A 17,371-nucleotide genomic window follows, 5' to 3' on the forward strand; every position below is an offset into this window, starting at 1 on the left:
GACAAAGAAGTTGGTATTTACCCATGTTTGCATGGGGCAAATCGTGCGCATAATTCTATGAACTAAAACCTCCATGTTGTACTTACATTGGTGGCTTATTTGTAATAATAATATTATTACAGATAATAATATCCAGACAGACCCACATCCCCCGTCAGTTAACAGCCTGCCAGGATTGTCTGGTTAATGGTGGTGTCCTGAGTAAATGCTGTTGCAGAGTGTAATTCACTTGATTGTTTTACCTTTGCTACAAATCCTATGCATCCTCAATTCTGTTAAACATAAGTCATTGAATCAATATGCATAAAAAATCAAAACTTATGCAGTGGATGGTGATGGAAAAGGCCATAGTTTTTTGTAATTGAAAGTACAAGATAAAATTTGTGTGAACATATTTAGCAGAGTCTCACTGGCATTCACAAAAAGCAGATTTTTTTATATTTAAAGATATGAAACAGGGGAAGGAAAAACATAACTGTACTGTTTGTTCTTCAGGTTCATCACTGTGGAGAGATCACGGTTAACAAATGTTGACTGGTTGGTCTGGAGAGATGGCTCAGAGGTTAAGAGCACTGGCTTCTGGCTGCTCTTTCAGAGGTCCTGAGTTCAATTCCCAGCAACCACATGGTGACTCATAACCATCTGTAATGAGGTCTGGTGCCCTCTTCTGGTGAGTAGGCATATATGCAGACAGAACACTATATATAATAAATAAATAAATCTTAAAAAATGTTGACTAATAACTATAAATTTATATGACATTTAGGACGTTTTGCCAGTTTTGTTTTCCTGGGGTTTATTCAACAAAACTTTTCATGTTCCGTTTTTTCCCCCCATTCTTTAAAGACAGGATTTCTCTGTCCTGAAACCAGCTTTGTAGGTCAGGCTGGTCTCGAACTCACAGAGATCCGCCTGCCTCTGCCTCCTAAGTGCGAGGATTAAAGGTGTGCACCACCATCACCTGGCTTTTGCTATCACTGCCCGGCTAAATGTTTTTTAACATGCCAAAGGACAAACACAGAACCACCCTTTGCTTGAACAATAAACTGTGATTAAATTGTGCTCTAAGAGAGCTTATGACTTGTAAATTATTTTCTTAGAGATAAAACCTTATTCTACTAGTACTTAGCATATATGAAAGTATTTATTCTGAATGAATCTCTAGGTTTAGGACAGAATTCCCAAGATTTTAGTGAAATTTTTCTTTATTTAAGATATAAAACAAACAAGAAAACAAAAACTTTCCTCTTGGAGAATGGTAATGGTTATATTTTTAGTTGATTAAAGAAAAATAAGTATTTTTCTGACTCTGAGAATCTTCAGACTAACTCCGTCACCTCTCTCCTACCCAAAGGAAGCCACTAGCTAGTGTCCACTTTGCGAATGATATCTCACTAGTTGTTAAAAAGTAATGCAAGTTGCGGGTGGTGGTGGTGCACGTCTTTAATCCTAGCACTCGGGAGGCAGAGGCAGGTCAGGTGCCTCTCTGTGAGTCTGAGGTCAGCTTGGCATACAGAACTAGTTCCAGGACAACCAGAGCTGTTACACAGAGAAACCCTGTCTCCAAAAACAATACAAAAACAACAACAACAAAAGCAATGCTAGCATTATAGATGGCTGTGATTTAAGGTATTAATTTTTTCCCCTTGCCAGTGACTACAGTAGTAAGAGATCTCACTAATAAATGAGGATTTGGGGGGGGGAAAGTCAGTATCCTTAGTTTCTAGGATCTGACGATTTCTAGGGCTGATGTTGTTTATCCTGGATCTTGTCCAGAAGCCAGTACACAGCGCAGGAGGTTTCACTGTCTCTATTAGTTCTGCACAGACTTCCATGAGCCTCTTTCAATGCCTTTGCTGTGACCATGAAGGTGGGGCTGCGTCTTAAGAGGCATGAGGTACTCGAGTTGTTGCCTCAGCAACTTGGCTTCTGAGTCGGGCACTGCAACAGATCTGTTGGTCTTGGGCTTGCAACACTGCCACAATCAGTAAGCACAGAGGCCTGTCAGATTAACATCCTCTAACCTTGAATCCCTAGGAGGCTCCCCTTTCCAAGACAACCACCACAGGCGTTCCTCTGTGCAGCGCAGAAAGAAAGATGGGGTCTAAGCCGATGTGGTTTTCAGAGCTAGGTTCTCTCCTTTGAGGGAGGTACAATCCCTTATGAGAAGCTAGGAGATCCAGAAGAGCTAGAACTGAATACCTAATAAAGCCAGGGTTAGAGGCAAAGAAAGGATGGCGTGGGGTGAATTGAAGAGGTCACACCCTGTAAAGGGTTCTAACGTCTTCACGGCCATCCTACATTCAGCCCTTCTTCCTTATCAGATCAGGTTCTCCACAATATGACCTCAGAGAGTCTTTCAAATGCTATGTTTTGAACCTAGCTGTCATGGACTTCTAGTCTACCCTTTGCCCTTCCTCAGCTAAGCACCCCCCCCCCCCCCCCCGCCTAAAGCCCGCCTCCTTTAATAAGGTCATTGCTAAACCACACTAACAAGAGCTAGTACCTTGGTTTTCGAAACACCTCCTTATGGCTCTTTGACATTAAATTTATGCCATAGCCACTTATTTACCTTTTCTTAAATTTTGTTTTGACCTCTCTCAAAGAAGAGTTCTCATCTCTTTGTTCAACAAAGTGCCCAAGACAAAAATGAGTGAACAAGCGTCTGCCACTTAGATCAGCCAGCTGTCCTCAGGAAAGGAAGGAAACGGCAGAGTATAAACTCGTGACGGCAGAGGGACGGCAGGTAGAACTCCAACTGACTTCTTTTCGGACCAGCTGTTACCCAAATAGAAAACTGGACACAAGATTTGAGCAGACACGTTTCAAAAGAAATTATGCAAATGCTAGTAAGCACATGAAAAGCTGATCAACATCATTAATACCAAGGAAGCACAAACTGAGACCCAAGATTCCATTCATACACACTGTGATAACTAGACTCAAACAAAAGGACCGTAAACCTAGGTGTGGCGATATATGCCTGAAATCCCAGCACTTGGGAGCTGGCTGCTAGCAGGAGCCTGAATTTGAGGCCAGCCTAAGTTACGCAGTGAAACTGTGTCTCAAAAAATTAAGGGCTTGGGATGTAGCTGAGTGGTGGAATGTTTGTCCAGTGCATGCAAGCCCTGGCTTCAGTCTGCATCAGCACACACACAGACACACACAAACACATGATTGATTAGAATGAAAAAAAAAGTTGACTGGGATGAAGCTCTCATCTATTATTGATGGAGAATAAAAAATGAGACAAACAATCAGGGCTGGGGAGATGGCTCTGCAGTTAAGAGCACTGGCTGCTCTTCCAGAGGACCTGGGTTCAATTCCCAGCACCCACATGGCAGCTTATAACTGTAATTCCAGTTCCAGGGGATCTGGCACCCTCACACAGACATACATGCAGGCAACACACCAATGCACATAAAATAAAAAAATCTTAAGAAAAGAAGATGAGAAGACCATTTTGGAAAACAGTTTGGTAGTACATCCAACAAAGTTAAACATTTATCTGCCCTGTGGCCTGGTAATTTTGCTTCTGTATTTTTATGCTAGAAAATTCAAAAGATACGTGGTTGTTTATAAGAGATCAGGACTTGAGAGAAGGTCCCGGGGAATGAGAATGTTCCCAGGCTTAGCCAGGGTAGAGTAATCAAGCGGTACAATTAAAAATGGTTGTTGTTTCAATTATGCCTCAATAAAAAAATTTTTCAAACATGATCTACCTAGAAAACAGTGCATTTGATACACCTGTGGGTTTCAGGCATGCCAGAGAGAACTTCGTCACAAATTTCTGCTAAGACTATAACCTTGGGGTGATCATAAAGAGCCAAAGAAAACAAAAACCTATTCTATGCAAACAAAAAAAGTTGGCAGTACCATGCCTAGGGTTTTTCAAACGACTAATTTGAAAAGAGATGACATCAACAAATGCTTATTCTAGTTCATAAGTGTAATATGAACTCAAGGATATAAACACAAAGACGGTCTCTTCTTAAGACATACTTATAATAGTAATTGGCACTGTTATGGTAATTATCACCAGCTCGCTAAATGCTGTTCAGGCGAGTTACATAATTTAGAATCTCGAGAGCCCTGATTATTATGGAAAGCATTGCATTTCGCCGGGTGGTTTGCTTTGCTGTTATAAACACAAGGAGCTTCTCTTTCAAAATAAAGTGGGGCAGAAACAAGGCACTCAAAAAATGGAAAGTATAAAAATGGAAAGGGAGATGGACTGTCTCTGTGACAACAATCAGTCAATAAAATGTTATTAAGTTCCCAACTAAATTAAAAAGCCTTCGTAGAAAAAGAAGGTCTTAAGGACTGCAGAATAGATGGCATCTCCGATTTTGTGCCTGGTAGAAATCAGACTCTTCTGGTAGAAACGACCTTGAAAAAGAAGACAAGGCAGAGGCAAGTTCTCTGTTGACTGTGGGGATGAGCACTCCTTTACCGAGACACTGCACAGGGCAGAATATACGCAACACACAATCCCCTTTTCTTTAGATGGCTCTTGTAGATTTTTCAAGTTTAGCATGTCCACCAAATGGCAACCATGCCATGGCTATCTGACACTCAATTACAAGGCATCTGATGTTCCTTGATTATTTGCTAATGTCTGTTTTGGTGAGGATATCACAAAACTGTGAAGTACAGTCCTTTTCCTATGGGAATCTTCAAATCTAATTAGGGGAGGATTGTGGGAAAGAAAACGAAGGTGTTGATGCAGGCAGGCTTAAGAGCTGTCACAGGTTGTGCCTACACAATTTTAAGAATATTCACGCTTCACATTTGAGAATGCTATAGTTTGTTTCTTATTTTTGCTCTTATGGAACCTTCAAGCGCTGACAATTTCATTAACTTTCTCATTGCATCTTATTTGGTTCAATTAAAATTTTTCTTAATGTAGTGCATGGGATATGTTAGGTCTCAAACCCAGGACAGGTCTCACTGGGTACCTGAGACTCCTCCCAGCTCTCAGCACCACTCAGTACCAGTGGCTCCTCCCAGCACTCCTCACACCCCCCCCCCAAACCTCTCCCTCCTAAAGGATAGGCTTCTGCTTCCTTCCCTTAGCCTGTGCCCTAAGTAACTCTTTTGGCTACTCCTCTCTTGGCCTAAGCCATCTCTCTTGGTTAGCAGCTCCTCTCCTCCCCTCCCTCTACCTCTCTCCTCTCATGGTGTGGTATAGTCTACTGGCCATGTTCTCCTTTATATCTGCAATAAAAATTTTCTCCATACTCTGTAGCTAGTTTTTCTCTGTCCTGACTGCCAGCTCCCAAAGCACAACACAGAGACTTATTATTAATTATGAAAACTCAGTCAATAGCTTAGGCTTATTTCTAACTAGCTCTTATGACTTAAACTAACTCATTTGTATCAATCTACCCTTTGTCTCGTGGCTTTATTACCTTTACTCTATACATGCTGTTTTCTCTCTGTTTGCCTGGCAATTCCTCAAGTCTCCATCCTCTTCCCAGCTTTCTCTCTGCTCCCAAAATCCTGCCTAGCTATTGGCTATACAGCTTTTTATTATACCAATCTGAGTGACAGATCTTCATAGTGTACAAAAAGATTATTCCACAGCAATACTTGTCCGTTTATTCCATTTTTTTCATTCAGTACTATTTCTTTAATTAAAAATTTAAAAAATTATGTATTTTGTTTTATGTGTATGGGTGTTTTGCCTGCATGTATGTATATAAGTGCACCATATGTGTGTCTGGAACCCTCAGAAGTTAGAAGAGATCCCCTGGAAATAGAGTTACAAATGGTTTCAAACCACCAGATAGGTGCTTGGGAACTAACCTAGGTCCCCTACCAACAGGTGGTCATAACTGCTGAGTCCTCTCTTGACCCCTACTTTATTTTTTATTTTGTGTATGTATATGTGTGGGTATGTATTTGTGTAAGTACAGTTTATGTGGGTGCATGTGTGTTTATCTATGTGTGGTATATATCGGGGGGTGTAGCTCTGTATTCTGAGAGACCAGAGGAGGGCATCGGATGGCTTCAGGTGTCTTCCTTTTTCACTTTGTCTTGTTGCTTTGAGGCGGGGTCTCCCCCAGTTTGTTTGTTTTATTTCCCCCATCTAGACTGAAAACTGGTAAGGCGCAGTGATCCTCTTGTCCTTACTTCCCTCAGCGCTGGTTTACACGCCAGCACGGAAACACACCTGGCTGGTTATTGCTAGGTCTCACACTCCAAAGGACAGTGCACATGTCTAGAAATAGCAGTCTCGGCTCAGCGCACACTGGACTATAGGATTGCTGGTGGATACTTTCAGCATTTCTCGGGAACCTGGGAAACGGGTTTCTGTCTGCCCGGAAGAGCCACTTCCCTGTCTCTTCCTTTCTCTGGCAGATGAGGCATCTTGCTCCCATTTGACACATACCAAAGCCAATGCTAAAGTTTAGACTTCTCAAGTCTGTATTCACTTGTATTTGTTATACATCTTCCAGCCCCTGCTGGCCTCCTGGCCCTTCTTATCTCCTCCTCTCCTCCTCCAATAAACTATGTCTTCTAGATTATAGCTCATTTCCTGATTTCTTTAAAATGATAATGATTCCCCTCTCCCCCATTCTCTCTCTTGCTATTTTCTGCTGTTCTCACTTCTTTCGTAGATAGCATTGGCCCTGTCCAGTCTGCTTCTTTTTCTCTCTGCTCTGGACTCTTCCAGAAGCCTCTGGATGTTCTCCCTCTTGTGCCTCCAATAAAACTCTTCCCACCAAATCATGGAGTGGACATCTTGGTGATCCCTTTACTGTACTCTTGCCTATAGTAGTTACACGGAGGTTGTGGTCTGCGCACAAACCATGTTTGTACACCAAGCACTCTAAATTCCAGAGCAATCTCTCCAGTGCCCACCCCCCCCCCCATTTTCTAAGAAGTAAATGAAAACCCTGGAAACTTTATAATCTGAGCATCCAATTTCTCTGTAATCCATATCTCCAATCTAGTTTCTAAGGCCTCCAAGTTGATCACTTTCAGCTTGGCCTGTTTCCTTCCATTCGGTCAACATTTCTTCGTGTCTTTCTTTTAGAGTTCATCGGCTGGTTTTCTTCTATAGAACATGAGTGATACACTCTTCTGTCACCTTTACCCACTCACTCCCCTTCCTCATATAGCTCTACTTGCCTAGTAGTTTCAGGACCTCTTTAATCAAAGCCACATCTAGGATTTGACTGGTTACCCTGTGTGTTGGAACCTCATTGTTCCCCAACGATAGCTTTTCGTTTTGTAATGAGCTGTTTCTGTCTTTGCCTCTTTCTTATTTGTACATCTTGGCTTGAAGGGACCTCTTGCTAAATCTCCTGTGTGCTCTAATGTTTTATAAAACACCTCCCAAACCAGACCAGCATTGCTCCTCATTTTAGTTTTTTATTAATTAAGCTTATTCCTAGACAATGTCATACATACATGTATATAATGCATTCTGTTTACTCTCCTTCATCCCCTCCCATCCCTATCAACTCCCCCCTCCTCCCTACACCTCCCTTTCTCAGATTTACATCTCTTTTATTCATTTTATGACACACTGCACTTAACCAGGGCTGTCTACTTGGTCACAGGTTTGCAAAAAAAAAAAACATTGGACTATAAGTAGGCTCACCGGTGCCTAGATGACTGAGGGAAATAATGCTTGTCTTCTGGAATCTCTCCCTAACCCCATGTTCAATTATGAGGGCTGGCCTCCAAGCTCCTTCCTCATCCAGCCTGACCACTGATGGGCCACTGTGGTGAAGACTCGGCGCAGACAGCCATCACTGGTGTGAGCTCATGATTCCAGATGGTACTCCTTGCATGCTCTGCTCATGATTGCAACAGTTACCTCTTGCATGCTCTTCTGTCTGGACTGGCAACCGTCTTAGCATACACCTATTGTCCACCAGTTTTCGTTGTCATCTGTATACGTGTTAATCCAATTTAATTTGTTCTAGCTTTACAAGTAAATGTTTCCTCTCACTTCTAATGGATGGCCTTGTGGATCTGTAGGGTACTGGGTTTTATTTCACTAAGGACTAATTAGATGGTCGATGATGAGCTCTTAAAGCAAGGAAATGAAGAAGGTGGCAATGATACAGAAGCTTGAGGAAAATAGACTTGGTAGGACATGATCGCCAACTACATGTCGGGGGTGTGGTTAGAATAGATGCACAAACAGGTGCATTGGCTAACTATTAAAAAAAGTATATCCATCTTCCCTCAGATGTAAGATCTTCCAGATAGGAATCAGACTATAATTTATAGTTTTTCTTCTTTGTGTTGGGCATCAGGGGGTTGCCTTCATGTACAATTTCTCTGTAAAGACAGAGCACTTCCTAACTTTCAACTTACTTAGGAATCTCATATCTTACAATTTCGTAAGCAGTCACTGGTCCACAAACAGAAGGCCTATAACTTGGGGCCTTCTGAGTCTCAAAGGCTTCTTTCTTCTAAGAGGTAATCTATACAGTCAAGTGGGGAATAGTGGCAAAAGCCTTACCCAAAGATAGCAGCTTTCTCTTGTCTTGAATGTTGGTGTGGTGGTCGGAATGAGAACGGCCCCTATATGATGTGGAATGTGTTACATTTGTATGTCTTGTGGAATATTTGATAGCGATGCAAATATGTGTGGCGTTCTTTTATGTTGCTTTGTTTAACTGTAAAGCTGTGTAACTTTGCCTGTCTGTTTTAACACCTGATTGGTGTAATGAAGACCTGAGCGGCCAATAGCCAGGCAGGATTGGGCTAAGCAGAGCTGGCAGCAGAGAGAATAAATAGGAGAAATTGAGGTTCGAGAGAGGAAAAGGAGAAGGAGAGGCAGATGCCCAGGGCCAGCCACCCAGCCACACAGCCAGCCACAGAATAAGAAGGGAAAAAAGACATATAGAATAAAGAAAGGTTAAAAAGCCCAGAGGCAAATGTAGTTAAAGAGAAACAGGATAATTAAGTTAGAAAACCTGGCAAGAAAAAGCCAAGCTAAGGCCAGGCACTTGTAAGAAAGAATAAGTCTCTATGTGTTTGTTTGGAAGCTGGGTGCCGGGCCCCCGAAGAGCAAAGATTAAAAATAAAAACTACACCTATAGGCTCATAGGGAGTGGTGCCCTTGGGAGGTGGGAGGTGTGGCCTAGTCAGAGGGCCTGTCACTGGGGGCTGGGTTTTGAGGATTTCAGATGTTCAAGCCAGGATATCTCTCTCTCTCTCTCTCTCTCTCTCTCTCTCTCTCTCTCTCTCCCTCTCTCCAGCTCTCAGATCCAGATATAGAACTCTCAGGGACCTCTTTATCACCATGTCTGTCTATACTCACCATGCTTGCCTCCCCGGTGATAATGGACTAAACCTCTGAATTTTAAGCCAGCTTCCCATGAAATGTTTTCTTTTGTAATAGTTGCTGTGGTGCCTCTTCTGTCATAGCAATAGAAATCCTAACTAAGACAGTTGACATTGCCTCTCTTCACACCTCTTTCATTCCAGAAAAATAAAAGAGAAAACTACTAAAAAGCTACCAGCCATTCATTTGTGCTACTCACAGCAAGGTTGGTCCGCTGTATACTCCTCCAAAGGCATCTTTGTCAATAGCTGTCAGGAACTTATTCTTGTTTAGATAACTAGACAGGGGAGGGGGCGGGGAGGAAGGAGAGGGAGAGGGAGAGAGAATATGAATTACGCAAAATTAGCCATCACACAACAGAACAAATATCAAAATACACTGTAACCAAGGTCACATCAATTTCAAAGTCACTTTATATTCTCTTGGCTTAAGCACCAATCTGTGTGTCAGGAATGCAAGGTTTTATTGTGGCAGGAATTTGAAAATTAATCATGTTTTGGGCCTAGTTTGCATATCTACATTTTATCAAAGTTGCCCAAATTTCCTATATCCTGGCAATCATTTTTTTTTTCTACTTTGACTCAAAGTTTGCTTTTCAAAATTGACCATTACTCCCATATAGCTTTGAAGCTAGAACTTAGTTAAGAGGTGGGATGGAGATGGTAGGGTGGTGGGAGGTGGCAAAAATGGTGCGAGGCTCAGTTCTTTTTTTTTAAAGCAGAGTTGCCAGATTTAACAAATTAAAACACATGATGTCAGTTTAATTCGAATCACTGATAAGCAGTGAATAATTTTCAAGAGTAAATATTTCCCATGCAAATTTATCTGTTGCTTATTTGAAATTCAAAGTTAATTGAATGGCATGCATTTTATCCAACAACACCAGTTTTGGTGTAGGGATATTTGTATAAGTAAGATTGCTATACCTTTTGTGAAAAATGTGTTGATCTTTCCGTTTTTATAATGCATTAGCCATTTGAAAGGATAATATTTCCTAGGCAATTTAAGTTGCAGAGTGCTTTTGAAATAAGATTTCCTCCAAGTGAACAAAAGCATCCAAGGATTTAGAAATTGGTCCTTCCCTCCCCCGCACAGCTTTTTTAGAGAGGAAAATCATCTAAAATGAAATAAAGTACATCCGTCTTTGACATAAATGACCCCAATTTATGCATTTACAATAACTTGCAGCATAGCGTAGGAAATTTACACTAGTGAGTGACCGTGACTTGGTGCAGGATACATACAGTGGGGACGGCTGGGAGGTCTGCTTAATTATAGAAAATGCTTCTCGCGTTGTATCAGCGAGTTTCTCGCTGCAGGGTGGTTATTGCTGAAGGCTGCGGGCTAATAATAGTAGAGCAATTGAAGACTTTCGGTCAGAATTCCATCTCCAGAGCATTCACAAAGAAAGGGCCCTTTAGCTGATTGGGTCCAGCTGAGTCTTTACTGGAGCGCGTGGATAAAAATAGAGCAAGCGACCCCCAGTGCGGAGGAGTTTTCTCACCCTCCTCTCTGAGCACGCTAAGGGATTAAACAGGCAATGAGTGGAGGCCTTATATGTTTGAATACAGTTTAGAGTCTTTCGATTATTTTTTAAAATAGAGGTCGGGGACTATTGGTCTAAAGTAGCACGCCTTTTGCCTGTGCTCTCTGTTTCCTCCTGACATTATCAGAATCTGTGATCACCCAGTTTCAGCCAGAATGGAAATTCTGCGCCGTATTTACTGCTGAGTACCCACTGCTAAGTTCAGGGCTCCAGGAATACTCACTGGGTGGGAACCGTGAAAGAGCAAACAAACAAATAAATATATCTTTTCTTTAATATGGTGATATTGATACTTTTAAACTTTGAGGGTGACGCATATGACTGTCTAAAAAAAAAATAAGGAAAAAAAATAAAAGAAGACAGCATATGATATGGTGGCCTTGGGGAAATTGACCCTCCTGACGTCTGAATGCTGACGCAGCTGGTTTACAAATGGCCCACCCGAGGCCTCTTTAAGGGGTGGCTGAGCACACAGCTCATGGCGTGTGTTAGGTAGCTCTCGGTTATAACAAAATGGACACAAACAATCAGCGTAAGAAGAGAAATGGATTACTTCTGTTCACAGTCATGGGGAGGAGCTGATTGCAGTATTCTTGGTTTGTGGTACCATGGCTCACCACAGCAGGGGCATGAGGCAGAGGAAGCTACTTTCTCTACAGGTTCTGAGAAGCCAGTAACAGAGGAAAAGAAGGACCTGGTACCGTGTCCCCTTCAAAGGAATGTTCCTAATACCCCCCTCCGCCCCCCCACTAATCTTAAAAGTTCTACTGTTTCCCGCTAACACCAAGCTGACAATTGGTCGACTTTAACACATGGGCCTTGCGGGGCATTCCAGATAACGTCTATAGCAGAGGGTGTTTTGAAGTCTCCCATAGAAAAGACCAGTCCACTATATGTTCGGATTCCTGAGTAAGATGCCAAAGCATTGGTAGGCATTCCCAATGGGTTAATGCCATAGAAGGCTTGGGTCAAAGCACTCTCGTGTTCACAGACTGATTCTGCCATAAACCCATTATGTTTATGAAGATCTTTTGTTTGGTTATAGCTAGAGTGGGTAAGACCCACCTTGAGGAGAAAACAGCAACAACTGGAGAGAGGCTCTTGATGAGCACATCCTAACGACTATGATGGGCTTAGTGGCCATAGCGGCTTGTAACTCTTTATTCTTGGGCCAGTGTAACTATAGGTCACATGTAGTTCCCAGGCTGTGCCAAATCAAGTGAGCTCTGCCGAGCTCCTCTCTCTCCTCCTCTTCACTCCCAGTGATTGAGAGCAAAAATCAGCTTGCTCTAATCATCAGAAATTACTGTAAAACAAAATTATCACTTGTCCAATTTTGTAGCGTTTTCGTCTGATACTTAATACATCCCCGAGGACCAGGAGATCAGTCCACATGCAGAGCACTTTACCAGAAATGTTGCGGGAGGCTTCAAACTGGAGAAGGCAGCCAGAGTCCAGAATGGAAGAAAGAGCACAGCAGGAGGCACAGCCAATGTGAATGGAGATGAGCCAGCCTGATGGAGGCCCCGTTCTTAAAGGACAGTACGCATGGTTGTTTGGCTGCTTGCCCTCTGAAAATGATCGAGTGATAACAATGCATGTGCCTCTCTTCCTTGTTCAGTCTGTTGGTTTCTTGAGCCAGGGTCTCAGTATGAAGCCCAGGCTGACTTTGGACTCGTGAGCCTCTTATTCCCACATCTTGAGAGTCTCTGGTCGTTTTTGGGGCTGCCTCTCTTAGCTTTGAATCTTGGGTTCTGATTTCTCCTTCCAGCAGAAGCTAATGGTGAGGAATTACAGACCCAGAAACATTAGCATAGAGAAAGGAAGAACTTTCACTAACCTCTTTAGCCACATGCTGCTGTCTGGGAATGCCATTCTCTGCAACCTGGTTCCTTGATCACGATTTATCCCGAGTCTGTGCTGTGTACACTGACTTGGCTAAATCAGTCACAAATCTTGGTAAGCCAGATGGGAACCTATTCTAGACAATGACTCTTTTTGTGCGAATGGTAATAGAAGATGAAGGCAAAGAAGGTCCAAAAGTTTGGGAGGACTTGAAGAAGTGATGAAAGGAGAGATTTCCTAAAAGTCAGATTGCTAATGTGAGTACTGGGATAGGCTTCCAGAAAAGCTCCAATAGTTCCTTCCAAAGTGAAAAAGATGCTGCCATCTCTGCCTGGATAACGATGCTTTATTATTTTCATGGGTTCTGCCTTTTTGATGCTGGTGAAGAAATTAAGCTTGTCCTCGAAAACAGTTGTCAAATTTTCCATATTTCAGGACTTGAGAATCTTTACTTTGAACAGTAGGGCCGGGAAAATGAAGACAGCGATGAGCTGGGGAAAAACATTTAATTGGCAGCCTCAGTACTGTGAGGTGTGTGTGTGTGTGTGTGTGTGTGCTTAGTTTCTTGAACTCACCTTTTCTTTTTCAAGACAATGTTTCTCCGTCTATCTCTGACTGTCCTGGAACTCACTATGTTGACCAGGTTGGCCTTAAACTCAGAGATCCGCCTGCCTCTGCCTCCCCAGTGCTGGGATTAAAGGTGTGTGCCGCCACCACCCAGCTTGGACTCATTTTTTGAAAAGTTTCTTTTGTGAGACTTATTTTTATTTTATATGTGTGAGTGTTTTTCCTGCGCGTTTGTCTGTGTACCATGCACATGTAGATGCGTGCAGAGGTCAAGAGAGGTCTTCGGATTCCCTGGACCTGGCATTGTAGACAGTTGTGAGATTCTACATAGATGCTGGGAATTGAACCTGAGTCCTCGGCAAGAACAGTCGGCGCTCTTAAGCACGGAGCCATCCTTCCAGCTCTTGGATTCCTTCTTGACACGCAGCAGCCATTCAGTGAAGACTTGTTTGACAAGAAATGAAAGCTCAGTTTCTGGGTAACTCACAGATAGGACAGGTTCTGCCCAGCGACAGAAGTAGTCAGTGTCCCAGAGAGGTGTGTGATGCACAGAGTAAATTTGCTGTTGCTCCTGGGTTTTGTTCTCTGAGGAATTTAAGGATCCATTTCAGTTCCAAGATCGAATTTCAGCTCATTCCTGCATAATTCCTTTAGGGGAAAGTGGGGTTGGCTTCTGGCTAGGCTGTGACATTCACATGGGAGTACTTTACATGGGGAACCGTGGTTTTTATGTTTTTTTTTTTTTTTTGTTGTTGTTGTTTTGTTTTTCCACACAGCTCTTGTTATTCAAAAACTGATAGGGATCCACCGCCTCGCTCTTACATTAGTCTAAATGGAAGCTGGGTTGCCCCATGGAAATCTTGATGGTTGAGAGATGGAGACACTTGTTTATCGACAGTAACAGGTGAGAAAGTGTTCAAGACTGCAGAAGGCCGCCAACCTTGGAGCATATCCTACAAGCTGTTCAAATACTTACCCCGTGAGAAATAGCAGCCTGCTTAATCCTATAATCTTCTCTACTGTCATCTTTCCCTAGTGGCTCCAGGCTGTGCTGAATTACTTCTAATCAGCTCATGTGTGATGCTAATTAGCACATTGTTTGTGCTGACTTCTCTGCTCATAACGATGACTGTCTTGGTAAGTCCTTAACACATCCAAGTTGTATTTATTTTGGGTCTGAATGTTTACTGTTAGGTAGAAACCTAGAAACTAGAATCCAACAATAGAGAATTCATCTCAGGGAATCAGACACTGTGTGAGACGCCACTCGGTTCTAGAAGACTGGATAAAGAGAGAGCAGAGAGGTCCAGAGAAAGAACACGGGACTGAACTTATGATTGAGAGCAGCTCAACTTCTCTTGAGCAAGGACACTCGTATTCAACGATCTGCCACCTGAGTGATGACAATGTGCTTGGCTCGCAGCGAAACCACGGAGCGACAGCTTTTACCCACTTGCCAGGATTTTCAGAACCCCCTAACTAACACCAGAACTGCTGCTTGGCTTCAATGCTTGTCTGCAGTGTGGGATGGGTCCAGTCTGGCTGCAATAACACTACTCAGCCAGGCTAAAACAAAGAGTGTAATTGAGGTCAGACCCGATAACTTCAGAACATCAGCATGAAGGGGATGATTGCTGTTTTGGATAACAAATTCTTTCAACTAGAACCTAGAGATATGTAAACACAGTTCTAGAGAGATCACGCTATTTTAATCTTTGAACCCTGCAAGGGTAATTATTACAGAAGAATTATTAATATGTTTTCCTTAGTTTGAAAACACAGTCAAGATGGAACTGTGCTAAAAGTATAGAGTGAGGGTCTAGAGAGATGGCCCAGGCTAAGAGCACTTCCCATATAAGCTTGACTACCTGAGTTTGATTTCTGGAACCCAAGTAAAGGCTTTTACTGGAGTGGTAGTGCAACTCTGTTATCCCAGCATTTTTATGGTGGGATCAGAAGTAGAGATACAAGAATCTACCTGAAGCTTGTGGACCACTAGCTAGGGTAGAGTAGACTGAGCAAGGGAAGGAGACAGCAGGAGAGATCCTAGCTCAACAAGATGGAGGGTAGGATCTGATTCTCAAACATTATCATCAGTGTCAGATGCACATAGTACCACAAAGGCACACACACACACACACACACACACACACACACACACACGAACATACCTGTGTCCCTATAAGACAACTGATGATGACAGTATATGTCTTCACTTTATTGAGGATGAGAGCTTTGGGATTTAGAACTGGGGCCAACACTGTGTCCACTTCTGATGGCCCATGTCAAGTTCCTTTAGTATCACTTTCAAGACCTGAGATACTTAAAATAGATCCCAACAGAATTCAGACTCTCTGGATGGTCCTTCTAGGGATGCGATGTCGGGAATGGTGGCAGTTTCCATGGTTACCCTAAACTTACACAGCATCCAGCTTTGTCCCATTAAAAGCATGTCCTTGAACTGAAGTAAATCCATTGTTGTATAGTTTCCTAAAATCAAGAGAAAGAGGGAGAGAGAAAAGTCAGTGGCCATGCAGCTCGGTGGTAGAGTACTCGCCTAGCACATGTAAGGCTCAGGGCCACGGGATCCCCCAAAATGAGTAAATAAGTAAATAAAATTGATGACCTGTGGGATATATGTTGTCCTTTTTAAAATAGTTGGTCTTCATCTCTTTAGTATCAGAAATGTGCATAAAATTTCACTCGTCATCCATATGCATTCCTCAAGACAAAATCCCTTATAGTATGCCTTGTTTGGGACATAAGATGTTTCCAAATTTGAAACCTAATTCTCCGGACTTAGGGGCCCGTGAGTCAGCCTTTCTGCAGAAGCTATTTTTTTGGTATGTGTGTGTGTGTATGCACACACATGCGCATGCACATGCATGTGGGTGCAGATGTCCAGGTAGAACAGGGAGGGCACTGGATCTCCTGGAGCTGAGTTATAGGCAGCTGTGAGCTGTCCTATGTGTACGCTGGGAATCTAACTCAGGTCCTCTGCAAGATAGGTAGGCACTGTTAACTGCCGAGCCATCTCTCCAGCCCATAGACTCTTTTAAAAGATGTGTACATGTTAAAGGGAAGGGAGTTTCAGATGACATTTAAGCTCATGCCAACATTGGAGGAGTTACAACACTTTAAGAGAACCAGATAAGAAGACACCCATCTGAACGCATAGATTGCCATTTTGTCCCCATCTCTGTCTCTCTCTTAAAACATCTACTTGTCTTTATTGTTTAACCATAAAGCAAATACTTAATGATTATACTCATAGATGAATTTTAAAAAGTAGAGAGACCATGCCCCTTTGTGGCAATTTTTTTGAATGTTTTAATATCTATTAAATTTTACCTTGATTTCCAGGAGCCATCCTCAAAATATTACCACCCCTGCTTCCTGGTGAAGTTACGGAGGATATGGGAGTGGCTTGCCAAGAACTTGTTAGTCTAAACTTGTTAGGGTTCTGGATCCTTGACCTCAAATTTTCTCATCTACCAAAAACACACCTCTGCAGGAGAAGGGAACCGAGTCTTTGGGACTCCAAGCTGTGTGGCACTCATGGCTATTGGTAGTTATTGGCACAATGAAGCAGCAGGCCCCAGGAATTCCTCAGGACAGGTGGGGTGAATTTCAACAATAATTTAATCTACTACATATGGACTTGATAGGACAATAACTACAGGGGAGTCTCCAAGTTTACAACCAGGCCTGGCTCTGCCACTCAGTAGCTGGGTGATCCTGAGACTCTCACATCCTCCTCTATCTTGTTTTTTAATCTCTAGAAATACGATGCTAATGTCTCATTACAGGTTGCTCGGGAGACCCAGTCACTATATCTAATAACGATGAATGCTAAAAGATGACCATGTTAAAGGAGAACGCTAAATTTTGAATCCATTCTAGATAGCTGTGAGAAACTGGGGAATGATCTCATGGTTTTGTTGTTGTTTGCAGATATTTTTTAAACAGCTGAGTTTACTTGTAGTTCCTAAAGGATTATAAGTGTGGACTGCAATCCATTTTCCAGGGACTCAGGTCCAGAGAATAAAAAATGTTGGTGTTGGTGGATAAGTCCTCTTCTCCTGAACTGCAACTCTTAC

The 17,371-nt window shown here is 42.5% G+C and overlaps 1 protein-coding gene across 2 annotated transcripts in view; it reads right to left on the bottom strand.

Annotated features, from left to right (window-relative positions):
• The window catches only part of Tshr (thyroid stimulating hormone receptor), a 113,229-nt gene that overhangs the window by 12,914 nt on the left and 82,944 nt on the right, over window positions 1-17,371 (bottom strand). Inside the window, exons 7-9 of one of the 2 annotated variants that reach the window (XM_041658692.1) lie at window positions 15,693-15,761; window positions 9,513-9,590; window positions 8,482-8,509 (exon numbers count right to left, since the gene is read on the bottom strand). In XM_041658692.1, the coding sequence (XP_041514626.1) occupies window positions 8,482-8,509; window positions 9,513-9,590; window positions 15,693-15,761 (175 nt within the window). Of the gene's footprint in view, window positions 1-8,481; window positions 8,510-9,512; window positions 9,591-15,692; window positions 15,762-17,371 lie in introns of those variants that run through there. The other variant, XM_041658690.1, reaches the window with a different exon arrangement.

The sequence above is a fragment of the Microtus oregoni genome, unplaced genomic scaffold (assembly GCF_018167655.1).
Source record: "Microtus oregoni isolate MIOR12 unplaced genomic scaffold, Mior012 000009F_ref0000495, whole genome shotgun sequence".
Lineage (NCBI taxonomy): Eukaryota > Metazoa > Chordata > Mammalia > Rodentia > Cricetidae > Microtus > Microtus oregoni.